At 36.5% G+C, this 23435-nt stretch overlaps 2 protein-coding genes and 1 non-coding gene across 5 annotated transcripts in view; 1 reads left to right on the top strand and 2 right to left on the bottom strand.

Annotated features, from left to right (window-relative positions):
• LOC106133655 (E3 ubiquitin-protein ligase znrf2) overlaps positions 1–15081 on the bottom strand; it is a 92764-nt gene extending 77683 nt beyond the window's left edge. Inside the window, exon 1 of one of the 2 annotated variants that reach the window (XM_013333462.2) lies at positions 14467–15081. In XM_013333462.2, coding sequence (XP_013188916.1) covers positions 14467–14833 — 367 coding nt within the window. In that variant the 5' untranslated portion in view covers positions 14834–15081. Of the gene's footprint in view, positions 1–10479; positions 10704–14466 lie in introns of those variants that run through there. The other variant, XM_060946446.1, reaches the window with a different exon arrangement.
• Positions 15082–16480: 1399 nt separating this feature from the next.
• On the top strand, positions 16481–23065 carry LOC106133657 (uncharacterized Golgi apparatus membrane protein-like protein CG5021). Of its 2 annotated transcripts, none has more exons than XM_013333466.2 (6): positions 16481–16659; positions 18190–18254; positions 18979–19133; positions 20232–20311; positions 20817–20930; positions 21425–23065. In XM_013333466.2, the coding sequence occupies exons 1-6, from the start codon at positions 16630–16632 to the stop codon at positions 21614–21616; spliced, it is 636 nt and encodes a 211-aa protein (XP_013188920.2). In that variant the 5' UTR covers positions 16481–16629; the 3' UTR covers positions 21617–23065. The 2 variants fall into 2 exon arrangements, with proteins under 2 accessions (XP_013188920.2, XP_013188919.2); XM_013333465.2 differs by having other exon boundaries at positions 16532–16659; positions 18175–18254.
• A 274-nt stretch (positions 23066–23339) lies between these two features.
• Trnai-uau (transfer RNA isoleucine (anticodon UAU)) lies at positions 23340–23433 on the bottom strand. The gene is made up of 2 exons: positions 23396–23433; positions 23340–23375 (listed from the first exon to the last, which is right to left on the bottom strand). It is a non-coding gene; the product is annotated as a tRNA-Ile (tRNA).
• Between the last annotated feature and the right edge of the window lie 2 nt (positions 23434–23435).

The raw sequence follows: 23435 nt of genomic DNA, 5'->3' as shown, positions 1-23435 counted from the left end.
TAACGAACGCAGAACCGCAAGGCCGAGGTATTTCAACCGCAACTGATTTAGATTTAAGCTAACCTAACATATTATTTCCAAAGAAATTTTCGGATATCATACAGTTCCACACTAATATTTATAAAAATAAAGTAAATAAAAATTTGAATCTCAATTGCATCATGAAGCCATACAGCTGAACGTGACTTTTAGTCTGTTCGAGACTGTTGGCTCTGTCTACCTCGCTAGGGATATAGACGTGACTTTACGTATGTATGAAAAAGTGTGTTTGTTTCCTTCATGCTATATCTACATCACTTATCGTCATGAATTTTCACACACACAAAATCTAGAAGTACTGAAAATGTCTATATCCATAGGAAACTACTATACTGGCTGTGCTCCGCGCACCGCAGAAAACGCAGGCAAAAGCTAGTCAGATCATAAACTCAAGAAATTGTTAAGCAAATAAACAAGAATCAAATCAAAACTTCCGACCGGCGCGGCTCAATTTTGCGGAACAAAAGCAACACTCCAATCTCGGTTTATGTCGTCCAGTAAAAAATCTAATTTCCCGAATCGTTCCGACGCGACCATTGGTCCTTCTTGATCCAAAGCCGACAATATTTAATAACCTTTCACATTCCCCCACTCTCCCGGCTGTTGTGACCTTGACTTCCATTGATTGGCCGCGACCTTCTGGCCCTCAATAGGGCGGAGTGGCCACACGATAAGCGATTACTATTGTGTGTGCACACGTAACGGTTACCAACACCGAAATAGAGAGAATTGTGCCAAAGGTTCTAAGGCCAAGGTCAAAGGTCCGTAAAGAATTCAAAGGAGTTTTTCCTTACGTTGGTGTGAATATTTTTGTCAAGATGGTAGATGCTTTTTTTTTTATTCTGGCACAGAATAAAACTTGCGAATTTTTTATTATTTTTATTTAAACATTAAATTTAAAAATGAACGACAAACCAAACATCCGTATCTCTACTGGATTGAACACCAAACGAGTTGAAACAAACACAAAGTAATACACAAAGAAACAAGAAAAGAAGTTCATCAACACGCTTCGTCAATCAACTACAGTTGTTCATCAGCAACATGCTTCGAAAAATAATAATAGGGACTTATCAGGATAATTTGATTACTGTTTGGATTACTTGGCCGATTAGCATAGAAACCCCGACCGACAAACCCAGGGAGAGTTAGCAACGGCGGGCCACTTCCGTTTTCTGCTCGATTTGCAGGCACGAGACCATTACACGCAACATTGAAAATAGCTCGGTTTTTTCATAAGAAATACTAATAGCCGCGGGTTATCAAGATTCCGTAGAACAGTAAATTGTTATTAAATATTACAGCATTAATGGTCAGTATAAGTTGAAAGAAAACCGCTAGAAATGGCGATAGCTGGTGTCAGAGGCCAAGATTAAAATTCTGTATGGCAAAAATCTGTAGTTTTTGGGTGACATTTGACTTTAGAAACTCGAGTGACTACACCATGCATACAAACCAGAAAGGGGAGGCAGATGCGTTCTAACATGCAAGAATTTTTGTTTTGAATAGTTATGAACAACTCGATCGACGTAGGTATATCTTTAAACAGTTAGTTGAAAAAAACTTTCAAAAAATTAACTGATACCGATTCTTATTCAATAGAACGACCATTTGACGCATCTCTCAAACGACTGAACGATTTGACTGAAATTGGACCTACAACTGTAAAGTCGTCCACAAAGCTAAAACTTCTTTCCTACGGGTGCTGTTGCCCATACGAAGGCACGGAAGACTGTTTACCTAATGAACTTTTAGCTTCAGAATGGCCCTGCTGCAAACTGGAGTGCAATAAGGTCGAAATTTGCATAATCACTGGATCGATTGTTTGCCTTGCACGCACAGGCAAGTGAGGTGGCCTGCTCGTGATATTATCGACTGTAGCTCCTATTTTTAGAGTCAGCCCTTTTGAAGCCTTTTTGTGACATAAGGAAAGTGAACAAGTCAAAACTTATCGAGCTTCTGACTTAGTTGTCATTCAGATAACCAAAGTGGTGTTCGGACTAGTAGTATAGGATCTAGCGTTGATATTACAGGTAATGTCAAATTTTATCTCAAGCCTCAATTCGTAAACTTGAAGACTCTTTATCTTGTCCACCTCTTGGGTTCCAGTGGAGATCCCTATGAGAATGTCTTACTAAATTTCGTGAATAGCCTCACATGCTGTCTCTCAGTAAATGGGCAGTCAATCAATCACTCGGCAACAAAATTGATTTGAACATTGATTCATTTATTTTTATGGGATACTAGCGATACAATAACTGTCGCTGCGCTACACTTTGGGGTGTTGCCAAATTGCAATTGATGTTTTGACGCAAACCGCCTCCTCTGCGGCCCAGCCGGCATTATAGGCACTCGTCTCTAATAATATTTATCGCTTGTTTGTACTGCTACTGATCATCTTTTTTAAATTACAGCGTTTACTTCATAAAATCTTTTACCATGTAATTTGAATTTTATAATAAAGATGAAAGATTTGTTTTTAATATTTAGGTAGTAGTTTATGTCGAATGATTTAATTTCAATTCATTACATTAATGGCATTTTCACAGAATTTCGAATTTTAGTATTCAAAATTAAATCAAAGCAATTATATTCATACATTATTTCCTTAATTGCTCCAATATCGTGATAGGATCCATCGCTATCAGCATAATAATGTCTCATTTAGCTCGATTCATCACGACAGTATCGCACTAATTACCATTTTACACTCAAATACTCGGATTTTATTCGATACTGGAGCGATTCGTTACGTCTTACACGCCAAATAAGATAAAGACATAAAGATAACATATATTACGGAGAAACTTTAGCAATGTCACGCGATTTTGACTGTTTACATTACATTTAAGACGTTATATATTCTTGAACATGTTATTATAGATATATATTATGTAGCTATACTTTGATTATAGCTACATAATATATATCTGCGATTGTGTGTTACATATCTATGAAAATAATGAAGATCGAATCGAATCAAATATCGAATTAGATCTGACTACATTCAAACTTCACAATAAACTTGTGATATAATAACATTTTTAATACTTATACCATAAAAGACAGGCACTCATAACAATCGGAATAATATATAATAGGTAGGTACCACACCTCTATCCATCATTTTTGTTCCTCTTCTTCTTCTTCCTAATGGCTTTAGTCCCAGTTGCATCCTTACCGATCTGGAGAGGAGCCTGGGTATGCCTTTGACCATGGATCCTGGATTGGGTGAGTTAGGTTTTTACATTGGGTATCCTGGATTGGGTTTTTACTTAACCTGTATTGGATTACGCATCCAGTTGCCTGAATGTGCAGTCCCCACGATGTTTACCCTCATTCTTCGCATTCGTGGGTAACGAAAGATACTACTAGTACAGCGGTGACTTCTTTAAACTTATTTTTCGAAGATAACAAAGTAGAAAGGGGCAGAAATAAAAAACCTGTTGCGACTTAATACATAGATATCGAAGACCGGAAAAAGTAATGAAAGAGAAATCAAAAAGAGGAACCAGGGTTTAAAGCATGATATGACAGCTTAGAGTGGAAACACCCGTAAATTAGCAATGGTAAACGAGAAACGTTCTCGTAAGTGTAAACGTTATAACAATTTACCTGTAGTAAAAAGATTATATCAATAATAAAAACGTACTTTTAAAAATATGCTTAAGATTCATGTGACTAAAATATTGCTGCAAAAATATTACCCTCAGTTGTCAAAATATGGTACGGCTAGACATCAGTGCGATTTTCATTTTCAAGAGCGTTTTACATAAATCTTGATGAGTAGGGCAATTTTCTTTTCATATGACAGTTTCATGAATTATTTCGTGACGTTGATTTTGTTATAAGATGCCAAATTTTCTTACAAAGAAATAACAGAGAGGTGAACAAACTATATCCATGTTATAAAAGCTGACTAATTCTTAAATTTTGATTCACTTTCTAGAATTCTCAACTGAAAGGTTGAATAATTATTGAATGTGATCTTCAACAATCTAAATCCATATTAAGATGTAAAATCATACAATATGAATCATATCAAATCTTTTTATCGATTTGGGTAATATACATATCAGGGTGTTATTTCTCATTTTGTCCGGGGTTCAAAATTGATATTTCCTGATAGATTTACAGGCGATTTCATATTTCGTTTGGTTTGTAGAACTTTAGAATCTAGATTTATGCAACTCTTTCCCGTAGATGCCACTAAACACTTTCATCTAGTGCAACAGCCATTATCCAAACCTGGTTACAGAGTCACGGTGGCAAGACAGGAACACTTTGTGTGTCGCAATTACCTGATTTTTCCACTCCTTGATTTTGGTAAGATTGACACCGAGGAAGACGCAGCAGCGACATAGGGATGAAAATCAATCTAACATCAATGTAAAGGAAGCAGTTGAGAGAGATGTACAGCTTATGTCTGTTAATAAAAAAAATCTAATAGAATCATGTACGTCTACCGAAGAAGTATAATGGCTTGCTACATAGAGGTATATATCATGCAAGCAGTTCCTTCCACGAATAAACGCTAGACGTATTTCCAATTCATGAGCATTTCATAAAAGAATTCTCGAGTATTTGACGTTTATAGCACTTTCGCACTGTGTATGACAAAGACATTTTTGGAGACTCACTACTTCACTTACATCTATTCTATTTATTCTCATATTGAACTGTTTGGGCTGGTAGCTCTACATGAGCATGATTTTACGTACCTGAAACAAAATGGGAAAGTTTATTAGTAGAGAAAAAAAATTATAACAATTGATAAGACTATAATCCTATTAGAACAAGTCAAAGGAAAAGGTGACGGGCATTTATAACATACAAGTGGAACCACCGAGTGGATTCTGCTGTAATTCGGCACAGGTTAAAAGCCGTATCATGACGAAAATTATTTGCCAAATGTTTCCACAGTACCACTTGCATTTTGTCTTAACCGGACATCGACCTTCGAAGCCAACAGCTGAAGCGAGCAACCCAGAATAAGACAAGAGAAAGATTGTACATTTTCTCACTTCCGACACGACATTTAGTGACGCCACTCAGACGGCCATCATTATATATAGCCGGTTCCTCGCAAAAAACTAAATTAATGCGACGTTTACGAGATCACTAGATACTGTCACTGCCAAGGTTATTTCTTTTCTTTCGACTGAGAACTGTTTTGTATCTGCATCTTTGTTCATGTAACAATGCGATTTTTTACAGCGACGACTGTTAAGAATTCAGGATAACGTAACTTTGGAGTCTAGACAATTATCCTAGCTTCAATATTTAACCTGATTCTTTGCCGAGCCTGGCGTATCCAGTGATCCCAATACATAAAACGTAAATAAATGAAGTTTGTATCGAAAAATTGCTAAGTTTCTGCGATTAGGTTCAATCAATTGTTAGCTGCGATGATGCTACAAACATTTTAATATTTATGAGTATTATCCAGATTTCAATAGATGCTAAAGATACTTAAAACTGTTGACATATTTTTGCGTTGGGGGATTAAAAATACAATGATGCTCGATCGTGTGTTGGTGGTTGTTAGCCTCGGGAACTTAGTGTAAGCTGTACTGCTATAAATACACGACAACTCGACGAGTCGGCCTTCGAAGCATTTTTATTTTTCGCTTGCACTCGGGTTATTTTCGGGATTCGCCGATTTTAAGGTCGCACTGCAGGGATTCTGTTGTTCTCAGGCTTATTTTGTTGACTTACACTACATGAAACCATGATGACAAAAAGAAACGAGATTTTTCAGAATTTGTCTTGCTTATTGGAGAGTAATAGTCAAATTTTTTATTTGTCTTAAAACTATAAAAGTCAATCTTCAAACTGTGAATCTTACGTCATGCTAGACTTTTGCACTTTGGAAGACTTGCTTACCCAATAAGCGTAAGTCAAAATTTAAAAACATAAAAAATTTACTTTCGCTACTCCCTTAGCAACTATCTAATACCTTGCAACTTTGTATCTCTTGAAACTTACAAGCTTTCGACTTCAGAGAAGCTGAACAGGGTTCTGAATATTTGATCATTTATTAGCCTTAGCCACTTTTCATACATGCGTACATACGCATGCATATACAATGTTATAGATCGGAAGCATGTAGATGACGTGACAGATCTAAATGCAGCTATGTACAATCGCCGGTTCAGAGACCGGCTATAAACCCATGTGGAGCTGGCCCGGCTCCAAGCCGCGGGAATCGAACCCGAAGCACGCCCCGAGTTAATAAACTCGCCGCCGTATTGACTGCGCAAATGGATTCAAAACAGGGTCGGAGTTGCAGTTATAAAATTTAAATTTATACGAAAGGTCGCCCGATCCACACGAAACTGCTCGACCTATGAATCTAAAATTTAGCCAGTAGTTACGAACTTGTAAATCGATAACAATCTTTTAAACAAACAAGTTGTATTGCTGTCCGGTTGTTCAGAGACTTTCTGATTGAAGTTGTCCAACCTTAAATTCATGTGTGGGGAGAAATCAAACATCTTTTAAATTTAACTCTGTAGTTTAAAGATAAAAAATCAAATCTATATAAATGTTTTTATGTTATTCCTTTAAAAATTAAAGTTTCCAATACACAATGTGAATTCGGCCACTGGAAAACATTTTTCTTTTAGCAAACAATCCAATCTATTGTTAGATATGATTGGTTACATCCAGTTATGGTGGTATCACAGTGATAAAACTGGCAGGTGACCTGACAATAGTCACCGTGTAACAAATTCCAAAATTGCTTTAAAAACAGAAACTACGGAAACATAAAACTGAGTATTGCAAAAAAATATTGTTCCGAGTTTTTTCCGTGGAACAAATTCCACTCTGCGTTTGGTTAGTTAGGCAGGTGTAGGGTTGATGCGATGCTTTTAAAAATAACGACACGATGGCCAAATAAAAATTGCATATGTTTTAAAACTATTACGAGTAGAGCTGTGTAAAAAGTGTCGATTTCACATAAAGATTTTTAAAATTTGTTGAAATATTTTTTTATCATAATACTTTTGTATTTCAAAACATCTCCATATAAACATTTAGTTTATTTATTAAGGGTGCCTACAGTAGCACTTTTTGAATCTGATGAAAGATGACGGAATCGTGGTAAATGTAAGATTTAGTCTCTGCCTACCCGACCAGAATAGAGGCGTGATTTTGTAATAAAGCAAATGCTAACCTAAGAGATAGGCAATCGTGTTCATGTTAATGTTATAGTATATTCTTTCATGATGTTAATTGCCAAATTACCAAACTTATTATCGTTTAATAGACCAAACAATCGACGTTACTTCCTGCAAATCCAGTTTGCCAATTATCGTAGGGGGGAGCGGCGCACGCGCACTATTTAAAGCCGATGTAGGCCAAGTCAGTGGGCCGCGGGAGCCACCAGGTGGCAACCGACGCGCTATATATAAACGAGGATTGATGGTTCATATCTCTATCAATATTGGCAGATTAATAAATTTCATGTAGACATGAATGGATTGGGATTTAAATATGATGTCATTTCGCCGTAATTGAACAAAATTGAAAGAATTGTAGAGAGGAAAAAAAAAGGAGGGTTCTATTGGCATTGTAGACGATATGGATACGAATACGAGACACACTTATTAAACTCTAGCTTGATTAATCATACAGTAGGTAATAACGAAATGGAAACATGTCTGGAGATTGAAGCTAATGCCAGCGAAGTTCTTTAATCAAAATGATGACGCTTTCTCTGTAAGTTACCTGCAGATTTGGGGTATGCAAATAAGCTAACAGTTATGTCGCCGAATCAATCCGCGATAAACACCTTATGCGGAGAGAAGCATAAGAAATTTTACGAAAAAACTGCTAAGCCAAAATACAAAACTGAATGGACTTCAATTGATTAAATTGCGATGATATACATAGATTGCATTTTCAGATTCAAATTCAGATTCAGTTGGCTGTAAAGCTCTAGTTGCGCTATAGTAACATAAGTAAAATGGTTGAACCATTACGTAAGAATTCAAAAGCCTTAAAAAAGACAAATTGACCTGTTTTATTTTTAATCTGCAAAAAGTTAATAGTTAAATACCTACTTCACAAAAACCTTTAGCTATGACAAGAATTGCCAAAACTCGCCCATCGGCAAATTGGTTAGGTACCAATGTGGAATTATTGATAAACAATCTAATATGTTAAATCAAATACTTTAATTTTATCTCTACATTGTGTCTGAATATTTTTATAGTTTAGCTGATCAAACCCTACAATATGAAGGACCATTTTTATTTTGACTTGATTTTGTACAAGTTCGTAACCGTATGTATATTACAAGTATGATAATATTTACATAGAGATTGGCATCGGGCAGAAAAACTGTATTTTCAAAATTGAAAGCTTGATAAACTGTTTGATAAAAGAAAGGCTAGCAGAGCGGTAAACACTACAAATCGAGCGTGATTTATTTTGACATCATCTAGAGATAGATTGATTCGAGCATTCTTCGATATTAAGAATATTTTTAACTTTTGGCACAATAAGTGCTGTGAACGTTGATCTAGTAGTTTATTCACATCGCAACCGTTTGAATGATTACTGTTTACAGTTTGGGGTTGATGATTCTGGAGAAGAGGCATCTACTGTACAGGTTTTTATTCAGAAAGACGGTAAAATTTTTAGCGACGTGTCTTATCTGCAGCTTTGTGATTAAAACGAAACTGTCCTGTTCCTGCCATTTTGGTTATTCCCCAATCTAGAAATTCCAAAGCTGAAGTCCCAAGGCGCTTGAAAATCAACTACAACAAAAGACTGTTTGCCTATATTCGGGACAGACGTGAGCATATGAATCGAGTTAAACACATTAGAACGCCGGTGTAAGAAGCACATTAGTTAGCGTAATAACTGCAGAGCCGCCAGTTCTCTGCCCAATTAGTTACGTTACCATGTGGGAGTAGGTTCGAATTCTGGCTAATTTCATCTTGAATGTGGGATTCGCTTGATCGGTAATGTAATGATTCATATGCATGACATTAGAATAAGGACGCTGGTATTTAAATAAAACTTGAGTTATTCTAGTACTTCCTAAGTTATTTGGGTACAAAACCACAAAAGGTCCAAATAAATTGTCATGCACAGATCGTTTTGCTTAGCGTCGATTTATCAATGTCAAGAAAAAAACTAAATAAACTTGGAGCTGAAGAAAAAGGAAGCTGATTTGAAGCAATAAACAACTGCATATTTACATTTGAATCTAATAATACAACTAAACAATAGTTGTTGCCATTGCTTCTTCCTTTCAAGATTTTAGGTCAGCGGGAAGTGCCCTATGGATTCGTCTTGAAAGGCCAAGTTACACCGAAGTGACGCGGAAAATCTTCGGAAAATAACCTATCATCCGCAAATTGTGTCAAACAAACACATTTGCGATATAAATAATCAACGCAATGTCCGGCAGAGCCGAGATTTCCAGGGAACCATAAACATCAAGATATTAGATTTAATATTAATACGACGCTGCGTCGGGTTTACGAGGGGTTTGTCCAGATTTCATGAAGATTTACTAGCGTGATACGAAACATATCTTATCGATAGACTTCATGCTGAAGGCTCTTATTTATTTTCTAGTGTCTGATTACCGATTTTTATATTTAAAAAGCTTGTCTTAACCATTTTTTTCTTCGAAAGTCGATCTTATATCTCCACTGCTAGATATAAGATCGATTTTCCCAAAAAGAATGTTAGTGTTTGCAGCTTTCCATAAAGTATACTTTTTTGGAAAAAATAAAGAAGTTTTGAATTGGATTGTAGTGTTGTTGAAGTGGATTGTGGATTTTATTCTTTGTATGTTTGTTGCCCTATAACCAAATCATACTTCTAGTCTTTAAGACCAGACATTACTTCACTAATGACGAATCAAAAAGGAGCAACATTAAAATTTAAGCAAGTCAATTCCAAAGAAAGTTCTTTGAAATTGATAACTGTAATCGTTAAAAGTGCAGATGTCTCTGTTTTAGGCCGGGCTATTAATCATGTGGTCTGAATGCGCCTCAGATCTGCCTCATGTAATTACGTCTTAAATCATGGAATATACTGAGCATTAATGTCATAGTCAGATTAACTGAGTAATCATTTCGTACAGTACAGTAGCTATTCGCCCCTGCTTAATTTAAATGTAAAAAAAATTAAAAGGCTTAATAATGCGATGTCACGTTACTGCAAAAATTTAAAATATGTAAAAGAATCATTAAAATCGGTACATTTTTCAGGACTTAGCTGATCCTTGCCAATTTCCAAGAAAATAGAATTGAACTTATAGGATTTGTTGGTAAATGCAAAACTCCGAATTCAAACGCAACAAACCGGATATTATGATTGCTGAATTGGACCGATTCATCCGCAGTGCAATCGAAGGATTTAGTCACTGTTATAAAAACACATGCACAAACAACGAGGGTCCAATCAACGAACCTTGGGCAGTCCCGGCGTTTTCGTACTTTGATTTCAGTTTAGCTGCTGTCGCCTTCGCGTCAGAACGAATCGTATCCGTCGGTGTAGATGCCGTTGTCGTTCTGAACGATAAAGTGGTAGAAAATGATGAGGAAAACGAGGATGAGAATGAGGACCCCAACCCTAAGCCTAGAGTGGTGCGGTAACGACGGCGGTACATGGTAGCGGTGCTTGCGATTCGGCGGCGCGGGTGCGACTGAACAGAAAAGCTGCGTAGGCGCACAGCAACCCGGAAAAACGGCGATTTATTATAGTACAAGAAAGCTAGACGGGCGGACGCACGCAGACTGGGGTGTTAAATTAGTGAGAGTAGAGAAGCTTAATCCGTGCACACCGTCCGACATAACGTAACGTCATTTCACTTTGTAACAAGATATAAAGCTTTTAGAATAACTATAGTTTGTAGAATTTGCGGTTAAGGCAGTGCGTTTTCTGTCATACAGTCAGAACGAAAGTGTTTTATCCATTTTCTCGAAATTTTGCCTAGATGCAGATCACACCATCGGGCGTAATACATACATACATATACATATATTTTTTCTGGTGCTCCCCTCGGGAACCAAGCCCCGCGCAAAAGTTGAAATAACATCAATAGTTTACCTCTATGCCAAAAACAATGACACCGTAATTTTTTTATTATTTGTGTAGGGTAGGTACGTAAATATTTTAGAAAAAAATATTTTTAAACAACTCTATATTCTGTACTCTTATCATTTTGGTGTGGGGTGTCTGAGCGTTACATCACTATCACGTACGGAGCACGACAATGATAGCGATAGAAGCTAGTAAAAACAGAAATAAGTAAGAAAGAAAGTTCTCTTTTTTTGTTATCAAATTCTTAAATAATTTATTTGTTCATCATAATAGTGATAGATAGATAAATTCTTTATTGCACCAAGAGTATAACATAACATACAAAATAGACAGAGATGGTACAAAGGCAGACTTAACGCTAATGCAATCTCTTCCAGTCAACCTGTGGGTGAAATAACATCACAACTACTCTCTTACGACACTAACTAATTCAAACTAATATTATAATTGCGCAAGTAAGTTTGTTTGTTTGCTTTCTCATCACGCCTTATCTACTGAACCAATCTTATTAAAATTTTATATAAATGTATATATTAAAAGTGCAATGTGGTTCCCGGAACCAATGCAAAAAAGAATATCTGAATAGCTGAATGCGGCGTATCTGTGGAGTAGCTGGGGCTGCAGGAATGATGATTATGAATCGACCGCCACCAAAGGGAAGATATTCCGCTAGGCTAGGTGTAATGCCAGGGAACGGTGGCTCCTACGATGTTGATTTGGAGGTTTTATGCTCAATGTTAAAAGTATTAAGGCGACTAAGGGATAGGCTTATAAACTTAGGATTCCTCTTTTAGGCGATGGGCTAGCAACCTGTCACTATTTGAATCTCGGTTCTATCATTAAGCCAAATAGCTGAACGTGGCCATTCAGTCTTTTCAAGACTGTTGGCTCTGTCTACCCCGCAAGGGATATAGACGTGATCATATGTATGTATGTATGTTAAAAGTATTATTTCATTGTCATTCAAATCTAGAACTTACTTTGAGGCTAGCTCAATCTGAGTAATTTGTCCCATATATATTATTAATAAAGTATGAGAATGTTGTGTGTATGTGAAGATGTAAAAAAGTAAATAAATTAATTAATATTATATTTTATTGCCACAATCTAATTTCAAGGCCTTTCTGAATATTTTACCTACAAAAAACCCAGCCTCAATGCAAAATTTCTTCCTAGTCCAATTTTATAAAATTGACTAACCTAATCAAAATTAAATCTTTAGGGTTCCATACATCAACTAAACTAACTGAAAACTAAACAGATTAAACTCAAAGCTGAGTAATTATTTTTTCATATACCCACAGTAGTAACGACTCTGACTTAACAAAAGTAACACTGAGACTGTGAAAATAATTTTGGTCAAGTTTAATATCTTGAGAAACAATACAAAAATTTCAAAATTCATACATTTTTTGACACTTAGTGTAAAAGTGGAAAGGTAGAAGGCATGCATGAAGGCTGAAAGAAGATACTGCAAGTCATCTTTTCACAGATTGCAGAGGAATTCTATCAATTACAGATAACCTCTTCAGATAATCAATAGCAGTAGGCAGTGATTGGCTTCCTGTGACTAGAGCTTAGTGTGACTAAATAATAAAAAACCCCTCCATATTAATAGGGTCACTTCAAAATACCCAACTGTTTATTAACTATTAACTCCAACTGTCATCATCATATTTTGCCCTGCCCACCTTTTTTGTCTTTATTCCTAACAGGGCAGACGGAACCAAAACTTGCCTTGCAGTTTGATACCGCATCTTCTGCACTGACACTTTGGAAGCAGTTCTAAACTAAGCTTTATGTAATTTATTCAATGTAAACAAATTTCCCATACAAATTAATAAATGTTTAATTATTTTTAACTGTGAAATGAGCTGATGAAATTTAGCCATTAATGCTAAGCTTTATGGCTTAACAATAAACAGCAATAAACACTGATTTAAAAAGTAAAGCTCAAACCACATGACCCAGGTCACACGTGAATTTTTTTACAGATTTATTAATTGGAAGTGGAAAGAAAATGAAAATGAAAATATTTTATTTGGAAACAAAAAACAAGTACAATTTAAGTAACATAGGATAATGATGACATCTGCAGAAGTTATGAAACTGTGTCGCAGATCTCAACGTCCACCTCCAGAAAACATTTATATAATGTGTTTCCTTAATCTCAGCACCCAATCCATTTATTACAACAAAAGAGAAGGAAAAAAAAGAAAAGATTTGATGTTTAATATATGTATTGGGTGCAAATGTGTTTTGTTAGTGTGTTGTGTGGAAAACGTGTTTGTGTTGGTGTAGGTATAGAGAGGAAGTATGTAAGGCTGTATTGCGATTTGAAACGTCTAGAGGATATTCAATCATGAGAATATTTAACGTAAAAGAAATTATTGTTATTCGCCGACTTTTATAAGACTTTCCGTATCATCGTAAGATAGTTGCATGAGCCATTCTGTGCATGTAACCCTGCATTTGTAAGATGTAAGCGGATATATATTAAGTAGTTTATTTATTCTATTATACAAAGTAGAGCTAATGTAGTAAAAATGTTGAGCAGCTAAGGTAGTATGTCGTATTTCGATTCGGCAGACTTTGTCTGATCTACGCTTACTATGACAGATTGTGGGGTCATAGGCTAGTTGTGAGTGTTTATATAGAACAGTCTGTAAAGAGGTAGTCTCTGCCTACCCCTCCGGGAAAGAGGCGTGATTTTATGTATGTACGTATTTATTTAATTATAAATCAACACGAGGTATTTTGTCTCATAGAACTCGTATTTTAATTCAGATCACAAGAGAACACCATACTTTAGTAATAAAAAACAACAGTTACAAGTTTCTCATTTCATGAGATAGTTGTTAGGAGCAAAGAATTAAGAAGTTAAATATTTAAATCATAGACAAAACATAACTGATATTATGAAATAAGTTTTTAGGAAATACAGATGATATTTATTACAGTTACATATCATCTGTATTTCATTAACATAGCACCTATATGTACTCATGAACCTGTCAAAAACATCTTAGTATGTAAACACTTTTATCTCTTACATATGTTTTTTCCACAAACAATAAATTACATAACCTTTGCAGAAACAATGTAACATGAATAATACAAATTTAGGCAGCCCTTGGTGTCAAAACACTGACCTAGGGATGAATGTTTTACAAAATAGAAAATACACAAAGCAAAACAAATAAAGATGTGCACCAACTACAAAACTCAGTCTCTTTTTAGAATCAATTTGTTGTGCTAATTGGCAGCTTCGGATGTTGTAAATTAAGATGTTACATTGTTGATTGTTGTGGTAACATGTGGACATCATTTCTGAAATACATTTAAGATGCTTACCATTAATGGACCAGATATGTGATGGCAAGGAGTGTGCTGCATAAACTCTTCCAAGGGCCAGGGAAGTACCAGGAGCGGGGCCCGGTTCCTCGTTGGAACTGGAGTCTGAGTCGGGACTGGCCGCAGCCGACGCCTCGTAACTCTGGGAGTTGGGAGGGATCGCGATTGCTTCATGAGAAGCATGAAGGTCTGGCACGGAGGACAACGACCGCGCTCTCTGCCGGTCACTCGACACCTGAATACCAGGTATCGCTCGCAGCAAATTGAAACCTGCACCTCCTGACACTACTTCCGAGCTAGAACTCGTAGAGAATGTCCTCGTACGCGGACTCTGCCCCCCGTTCGCGGTACTCGGCTTAGCGCCCATCGCGAATTTACGTTACGCAAAAATCACACCCGTCATGCGAAGATTCACTGCTTTCTACGATCACGAAACGCGCGGCATGGCACCCGCGCCCTGGGAACGCATTGTACGCGACACGGACACGATCAGGTGATCCCCACGAAAACAACAGTGCAAAACAACAAACACTGGGATGTCGCGGGGTAGAAAATTGTAAACAGCGTTTGCATGTGCCTTCCTGCAAAATTTTGACAGCTTCTATCTTTGGTGTGAAGTTTGCAGCATGTTGAATTTTGCGCAAGTTTATGCGTTCGAAAACACATACCAAAAATAAATTTTGTAAGTAATCCACACTCCACACTAATAATTATTAAAACTCATTTCTTATACATATTCAACTTATTTCTTTGTTACAATATTTTAAAATATAAATTTAATATATTATTATGTAAAAAACATATTTTAAAATAATGTAGAAAGAAACCCATCGATAGGAGGTTACCAAAGAGAATATAACCACTACGTTTTGACCCTTACTGTCATGGTCAGGGCTCAAATGAAAGGGACCTCTTTACAATGCGGGCCGTGTCTAGAAGTATTGCCTTATGGCCTGTGGCTGACCCTTGACCCAACTGCCAAGCGAAACCCTCTCTAAGTGAGGGTTGAGATTCTTTGCTATGAGTCCGTTCATAGTCACGACCATCGGAAAAATTTGCGTTGAATCTACAGGCCAAATGGCGGTCACCTCATGGGGCAAATCCAAATACCTAGATCGTTTTCTTTCTCAGCCTTGACGAGGTTTTCGTCATGGAGGATGGTGATATCAATGATCGTGTTGCACGGCATCTCCAGATTCACAATATCAGGCCTATTTTCAACAATAGTCCTGTCTGTGTAGGACTCTGAATACCTAACCTACCTAATCTGACCACTCCATCTCTTACCCATGGATGTCGTAAAAGGCGACTAAGGGATAGGCTTACATACTTGGGATTCTTTGTTAGGCGATGGGCTAGCAACCTGTTACTATTTGAATCTCAATTCTATCATTAAGCCAAATAGCTGAACGTGGCCATTCAGTCTTTTCAAGACTGTTGGCTCTTTCTACCCCGCAAAGGATATAGACGTGACCATATGTATGTATGTACTTCAGAGTTCACAAGGCTATATTTAAGAGAATGTTGCTGGTGTATAATCCTAGCTACTTAATTATGCCTATGCAAGTACTCGCAATTAGCAAGATGAGATCAACTAGAGAAGAGACTATATGTCTAAGTGACTCTTCGAAACGATAGCATGCGCGACAGATGTAGACCGTACCGTCCTTCAGTATATATCTCAGGTAGTTTTTCATCTTGAAAACTTCGTCCATTATTGCACAGACAAAACCTTTAATTTCCCCAAAGAGGTCACCGAAGGTGCCTTAGTCCATCTTAATATACCGAAGGTATAAATGAGTAGGGGCATGACCACATTAACAGCACAAACCTTGCCTCCAGATAAAAGACTTTTCAATACTTTTGTCCGTCAGTCGACTAAAGAATCAGACTGTCGCTGATTATTTCTTGTCTCCGTCACATATAAATTTAAAGACTCGGGCATACCAAGAAACTCCAAAACTACTGACTAAAGACTTATCGAAATGCTAATGTCATTATTTGTAAACGTCACTTGACATTGACACTTCGACAATTAATAAAGTTTGTGAAAGATGAGTGATTGACTTGTTATTTCTAAAAAATAATTATCGAAAATTATTATTTTTAGGAAATTGGAATTGGATCCTACATAAAGATAATCCTTTTCAATTAAGTAATGATATGAACAATCCCGCCATGAACTCAGCAACCGTGAGTATATCGCATAAATAATGCTACAAAAGGCAACATTTATTATTTTCATGCCCTGTCGTAACAATATTTACTTCGTTTTATTATCAACTCATTTAATTTGCATGTGTTTAACGTGTTCATTTGATTTTTCTGTGTCTATATAATGATTTGAGTACCATAACAAAGAATTGGCTGTACTGCGTCCTCTTATAAACATTAATTCCTAAATCATCAGTCATTTGAAATGTTAGTAGCCATTTAAAATCAAGTCAACAGAGAAAATTTAACTAATTACCAACCCCTATTATACAATATCTTCTCATGGAATAAAGTGCTATATAATTTTTCTCTAAAATGCCAAATGAATATAGAAATTTTAATTAAATTTAACATTAAATGCAATGTATTCTCTCGTCCACATTTCTACACTAAGTTTGGATAATTATCCAATATAGTATAGAAATGTGGACTAGAGAATACATTATATTTAATGTGAAATTGATATTTTTGAAGAAAATGCTGTAGTGCAGTTTGTTACACTTCTGCACTGATTCTTTGGAAGCGGCTGTAATCTTAGTTTTAAGATAAATATATATTTTTTAAGCAAACTCTATCATAATGGTTCTGCAGTATTTAAATTTATTCGCCTAATAAAATTTGTATGGATAGCAGTCAAAATCAGATTTCATATATTTGCCTGCCTGTAAGAAAATCTACCCTCTTTGCTGCCTTACCCCAAAAATTGTGTCCTGTGCACTTTTGTTTAAGTCACTCAGTTGCTGGATATAGAGACTTTCTCACTCAGCATACATAGACTTTTAAGATTAGGGATTCTTTTTACAGCTAGACATTTCCTGTGGCTCTGCCTGGGTGACACGAAAAACCTTGCTTATTTCCGTTACTGCCGGAATCCTCTCTTAGTGGAAATTTTAAAACTAGACAACAAAAAACAAAATTTAGGAAGTTCTTAATTTCAATTTATAACTTTATGGTATATGCGATAGTTTACATTTTGGCATTACAAACAAATCAACTATATCATTATGTAAATGAAAGTAAGAATAAATGAATGAATGCGCTGTAGTTCACAGTGCATTCATTCATTTATACCAGTAATGTAGACTCGCCAAATGAAGTCATCAACATTTTTTTTCATCCATAGACAATCAAAATAACTTAAGACTGAAAAAGTGGAAAGCGGATACTGGTTAATATGATGTCACAACTAATGGGTGTGACTTGTGGCACAATAATTTCATTTCCATGTTCAACTCAATTCTTAGATTTAGCTGACAGCTACAACATATGATGCAAAAGAACATAAGAGAGAACAAACATAAGTTCTGTAGTTCTAGAACTAAATGGCATTTCATGTCTAACATTATTCTGATTTCTACGGTTGCATTATAACTCTGCATACTAAGTTTTTAAGTTCGTACTAATAAATTACCTCAGACATACTCATGCTTAGTATAGTTACCACGGTATGCTTTGCACGGCTTGGCCTGTAGTTGTCATTGTGACTACTTACAGCCGGGTGTGCCGCAGGTGCCGCTGCTGGACGACGACACCATCGCCTTCGGAGACGAGGACAACGCTAATAAGGAGTTTGTGTAAGTTTTGCTTTATACATCTCATCATAACTTATCACATACGTACATATGGTCACGTCTATATCCCTTGTGGGGTAAAGCCAACAGTCTTGAAGAGACTGATAGGCCACGCTCAGCTATTTGGCTTAATGATAGAATTTAGATTCAAATAGTGACAGGTTGCCCATCGCCTAAAAGAAGAATCCCAAGTTTATAAACCAATCCCTTAGTCGCCTTTTACGACATCCGTTGGGAAGAGATGGAGTAGTCCTATTCTTTTTTTTATTGGTGCTTCACAGTCAAATCACGTCTCGATGCCTTACGTGGTAGACAGTATCTACTGTCATGAGGCTTGAAGTAATGATGTAAAACCTATATTTAATCAATAATTAATACTTACTCATATAGACCCAGGCCAGAAAAAGATTGATTCTCATCATCGGGATTCGATGACGAGGTCCCTCATTATGATATATGATATAACTATATATATATAATATATATATTTATTTTATTACAATACCTACTTATTTCCATTTAGAAATGTTTTTTTTTTAAATCGAAATACGTACAGTATCAACATTGTTTAAGTACCTTTATTTCAGCACCTAAAATGGACTATAAGTTTCTAAAATAAAATCAAAATTAAAAGAAATATATCATTTGGAAATGAAAGCGAGAGTGTACATTATTTATTACATATATTCTATTCTATACAAATATGTATTATCTCTCCTAATTCCAGCCACCCCTACATAGTAATCTTCCACTTAGTATTCCGATGCGCCGCCATTGTAGTATACGTCCTGTGCGGCTGGTTCTCCGACTCGTTCATAGCCAGCTTCGTGCTCGTGGTGCTGCTGCTGTCTGCCGACTTCTGGACAGTCAAGAACATCACTGGTGAGAAAGATAAATAAATAAATATACACGGGACAAATTACACTGATTGAGTTAGCCTCGAAGTAAGTTCGAGACTTGTGTTACGAGATACTAACTCAACGATACTATATTTTATAATAAATACTTATATAGATAAACATCCAAGACCCAGGCCAATCGGAGAAAGTTCGTTTCTCATCATGCCCTGGCCGGGATTTGAACCCGGGACCTCCGGTGTCACAGACAAGCGCACTACCGCTGCGCCACAGAGGCCGTCTTAGATAGATAGATAGATAAACTCTTTATTGCACCAAAGAAAAAGAAGAACAGGAAAAAAACACAGGTAGTCAATGAGGTACAAAGGCGGACTTATCGCTACAGCAATCTCTTCCAGTCAACCTTAGGGTGGAAGGAAATTAAAAATAATAAGGCGATTGGCGCAGTACATATAAAATAAAACGCAGAATATAAATATAGTGAGATCGTTGATGTCTTACTATATGACATCAATTATAGTATTTGTGTTGACTATTCCGGCTACATTATGTAAGGATACTGCACGGTCGTCATAAGTATTATGACTGCAGGCTGTGGCTATCACACTTGTTCATAGCCAGCTTAGCGTCTTCTGACTTCTGGACCTGGACGGTGTAAAATATATCTAGTGCGTCAATTGATGTACTGTTAATGACAAAAAAATAATAATAATCTATTTAGCTGCAACATATATATAGACATACACATACTTATACTGCAGAGAGCTTGCAAAGTAGAGGTAAATAGTGACCTCCTCACTTGGCAAGCCTGTATCGAAGATAGTAGTACCTATACTACCTATATACATATAGTCATTTATATATCCCTTGCACGGTAAACAGAGCCAACAGTCTTGAAAAGACTGATAGGCCACGCTCAGCTGTTTGGCTTAATGATAGAATTGACCTTCAAATAGTGACAGTTTGCTAGCCCATCGCCTACAAGAAGAATTTCAAGTTTATAAACCCACCCCTTAGTCGCCTTTTAAAACATCTATGGGAAAGAGTTGAAGTGGTCTTCTTTTTTCTATTGGTGCCGGGAACCACACGGCACATCACACTTATGTTTTAATGATAATTCCAGGACGCCTATTGGTCGGCCTCAGGTGGTGGAATTATGTGGATGACGACGGGAAATCACATTGGGTGTTTGAAGCGAAACAGGTAATTATACATACATATGGTCACGTCTATATCCCTTGTGGGGTAGACAGAGCCGACAGCCTTGAACAGCCAACACACAATTATAAATATATATATACCGAAATATTCTTCTTTGAACTATACATTTTCATAATATTGTTCCGATACATACACATAGTCACGTCTATATCTCTTGTGAGGTAGACAGAGCCCACAGTCTTGAAAAGACTGATAGTAATGTAAAAGTAGGGCATAAACATGGAATTGAGATTCAAATAGTGACATGCTGCTGGAGTCCTACACGAACAATCTAAAGTTTATAATCCTTAGTCACCTTTTCCGACAAAGAGATGGAGTAGTGATCCTATTCTTTTATTTCGGTGCCGGGAACCACACGACCCACTACTCCTTTCTAGTATAAAAGGAGATTTTTCTAGAATAGTGAGTAGAAAGAAATCATGAGCGTATACTGGAATAGTTAGCACGCTTGGTAAGTCAATCAATATTTTGATGATGATGATTCCAGAACCGCGTGAACAGCAACGAGAGCCGCCTGTTCTGGATGGGGCTCGTGCTGTGCCCTGTGGTTTGGGCGGTCTTCTTCGTGTTCTGCCTCTTCGGCCTCAAGTTCCAGTGGATGGTAAGCTGGTTTTTTTTCACAGTTTCCAGCTTTCCTGGTGTCACTCGCCGAGCCGAGAGAGTGATTTATATACATACATATACATATGGTCATGTCTATATCCCTTTCGGTGATAGACAGAGCCAGCAGGCTTGAAAAGACTGAATGGCCCTGAACGTGGCTTAATGATAGAATTGAGATTCAAATAGAGACAGGTTGCTAGCCCATCTCCTAAAATAGAATCCCAAGTTTGTAAGCCTATCCCTTAGTCGCCTTTTAAGACTAAGGGATTGGCTTACAAACTTGTGATTTTTTGTTAGGCGATGTGCTAGCAAGAAGCGACCTCTCACTATTTGAATCTGAATTCTATCATTAAGCCAAATAGCTGAACGTGGCCTTTCAGTCTTATCAAGACTGTTGGCTCTGTCTACCCCGTAAGGGATATAGACATAACCATATGTATGTATGTGAATACACAAAACGACACTTACAAATGTTTGGTTCTCCGATTCCAGCTGCTGGTCCTCATAGCCCTGACGCTGTCGGGCGCCAACCTGGTGGGCTACGTGAAGTGCAAGTTAGGAGCTAAGCAGAGCCTCAGCAGCGCCACCACGGAGTTCGTGCGCGCGCGCCTGCTGCCCGGCGCGGCCGGCTTCGTGTTCGCTGCGCCCGCGCCGCGTTCCACCGCCAACACGGGCGTTATCTAGATGTACCGCTACATTCGATTAAATTGTATGATAATGGCGTCTCTTCTCGTCATTTGCAACAGTTTCCGTCATTAATTTTCGCGAGAAATCATTGGCTACAGAAATCCACTATCTTTTACCTACAGTACTGTTATTTAGATTACTTAACTCAAATACAGCCTATATTATCCGCCAAATGGGATGTATTAACCTTTTCATCACTTCAAAAGTGACATTATGATCGATTCGATTCAAGTTGATGTACCTAATAGTGGAGTGATTGAGATATACTGCAGCATCTTATTAGATGTAGTCTCTGCCTACCCCTCCGGGAAAGGGACGTGATTTTATGTATGTATGTATCTTATTACAACACTGTTTCTTTCCGTGAAGGTGATCTCTTAATCTTATACTTGATAATGTCAAGCTAACGAGGATAACGTTTTTCAAAACAATATCAAACCGAGTTTACATTTATTAATGTGCAGGAAATTTATAACATAATAATCAAACTAATAAAAACTTCCAAACAGACGACTGACGCCTTATTTCATGTATAGAAATTGACATGATTTTTACCCCAAATTATTTAAATGTTAATTCATCCCGATATCAACATTTTTTTTACATAACTGATACCGTTAGTGTAAATATCTTTCTCTTTAAAAGTAATTAATATTTTTTATGTTATGTTACCTACATTGGACCGACATATCGGCTCTATGTTAGCATAAGTTTCATACAACGCATAGCGTTTCAAATAAAGTTTTATTTTTACTGCAGAATCCAATAACTATAACTTTAGAGGCGTGTATGTCATCTTTTCTATTTTATACAAATTCAATACTTACATCAATTTCAAAGTATAAGCGAAACCAAGTTGTATGGAAACTTACGAACGCAGTCTAAGTCTTTAATATTTATTGAGAAGGGTTTGTGTACATTGTAAGATAGGTTTTTAGTACATAGGTTATTAGAAGTTTATGCGCGTAATCGTCCAATTGAAATGCATTTATGTTGACTGCAATGAGTTTCCAAAATTATCTGTTTTATTATAATTGTTTTTAAAATTGAATTGCCTGTAAAAATTGGGTAGCGTTTGCTTTTTACGTTTAACATTAGATTGAAGGAAGAAATATGTATTTATGTGTATTCTAGGCCTTTAATGTAATATAATTTTATATATAATATAGTTGTCAATGTAGAGATATGGATAATTACATTAATAACATAGGTGCACCTATGTAATTAATGTAATGTAAACCATTTTAACGCATTTTTTCTAACGATTATTTTGAAAGTCTGTATATGAAGAATTTAGTCTAATCTATTGTAACTTTTCCAAAATTGTCCAAGTTATTTTCCATATAATAGATACCCTAATTATTAATGTATTTAAGATGTAATTTTTAAGTAAATAAAATTGTAAGATGAGGTTTCGTAAATTTTTTGAGTTATAATATTTATTTCAAATAAAAAATGTTTATGACAGTATCGATTTTGTCTAGTTCTTAAATCTTTCTTTCTCACTTTCGAAGTTCTTTCATTCATGGCAACTCCTGCCTTATGAATGTGGATTGATAAGGACTTTGGAGTCCTTATCAAGTGGGCATTGTTTAGCCTCATAGGTTCTCCCCTAGGTTTTTTCCAACATTCCTTTCCGCTATAATTATAGTCCCACGAAACAAATATATTTCCTATTTTAAAAATTTTGTATGATTTTCTCACATGTTGTAAAATTAAATGCTCCAGGTGAGGCTCGAACTCACAACCCCGGCATTACTCACACGTACACTGTCTTATAAGTACCGTGCGCTAACCAATTGCGCCACTGGAGCTG

This window comes from Amyelois transitella, chromosome 11 (assembly GCF_032362555.1).
Source record: "Amyelois transitella isolate CPQ chromosome 11, ilAmyTran1.1, whole genome shotgun sequence".
NCBI lineage: Eukaryota > Metazoa > Arthropoda > Insecta > Lepidoptera > Pyralidae > Amyelois > Amyelois transitella.
This window is presented reverse-complemented; position numbering and strand designations above follow the sequence as displayed.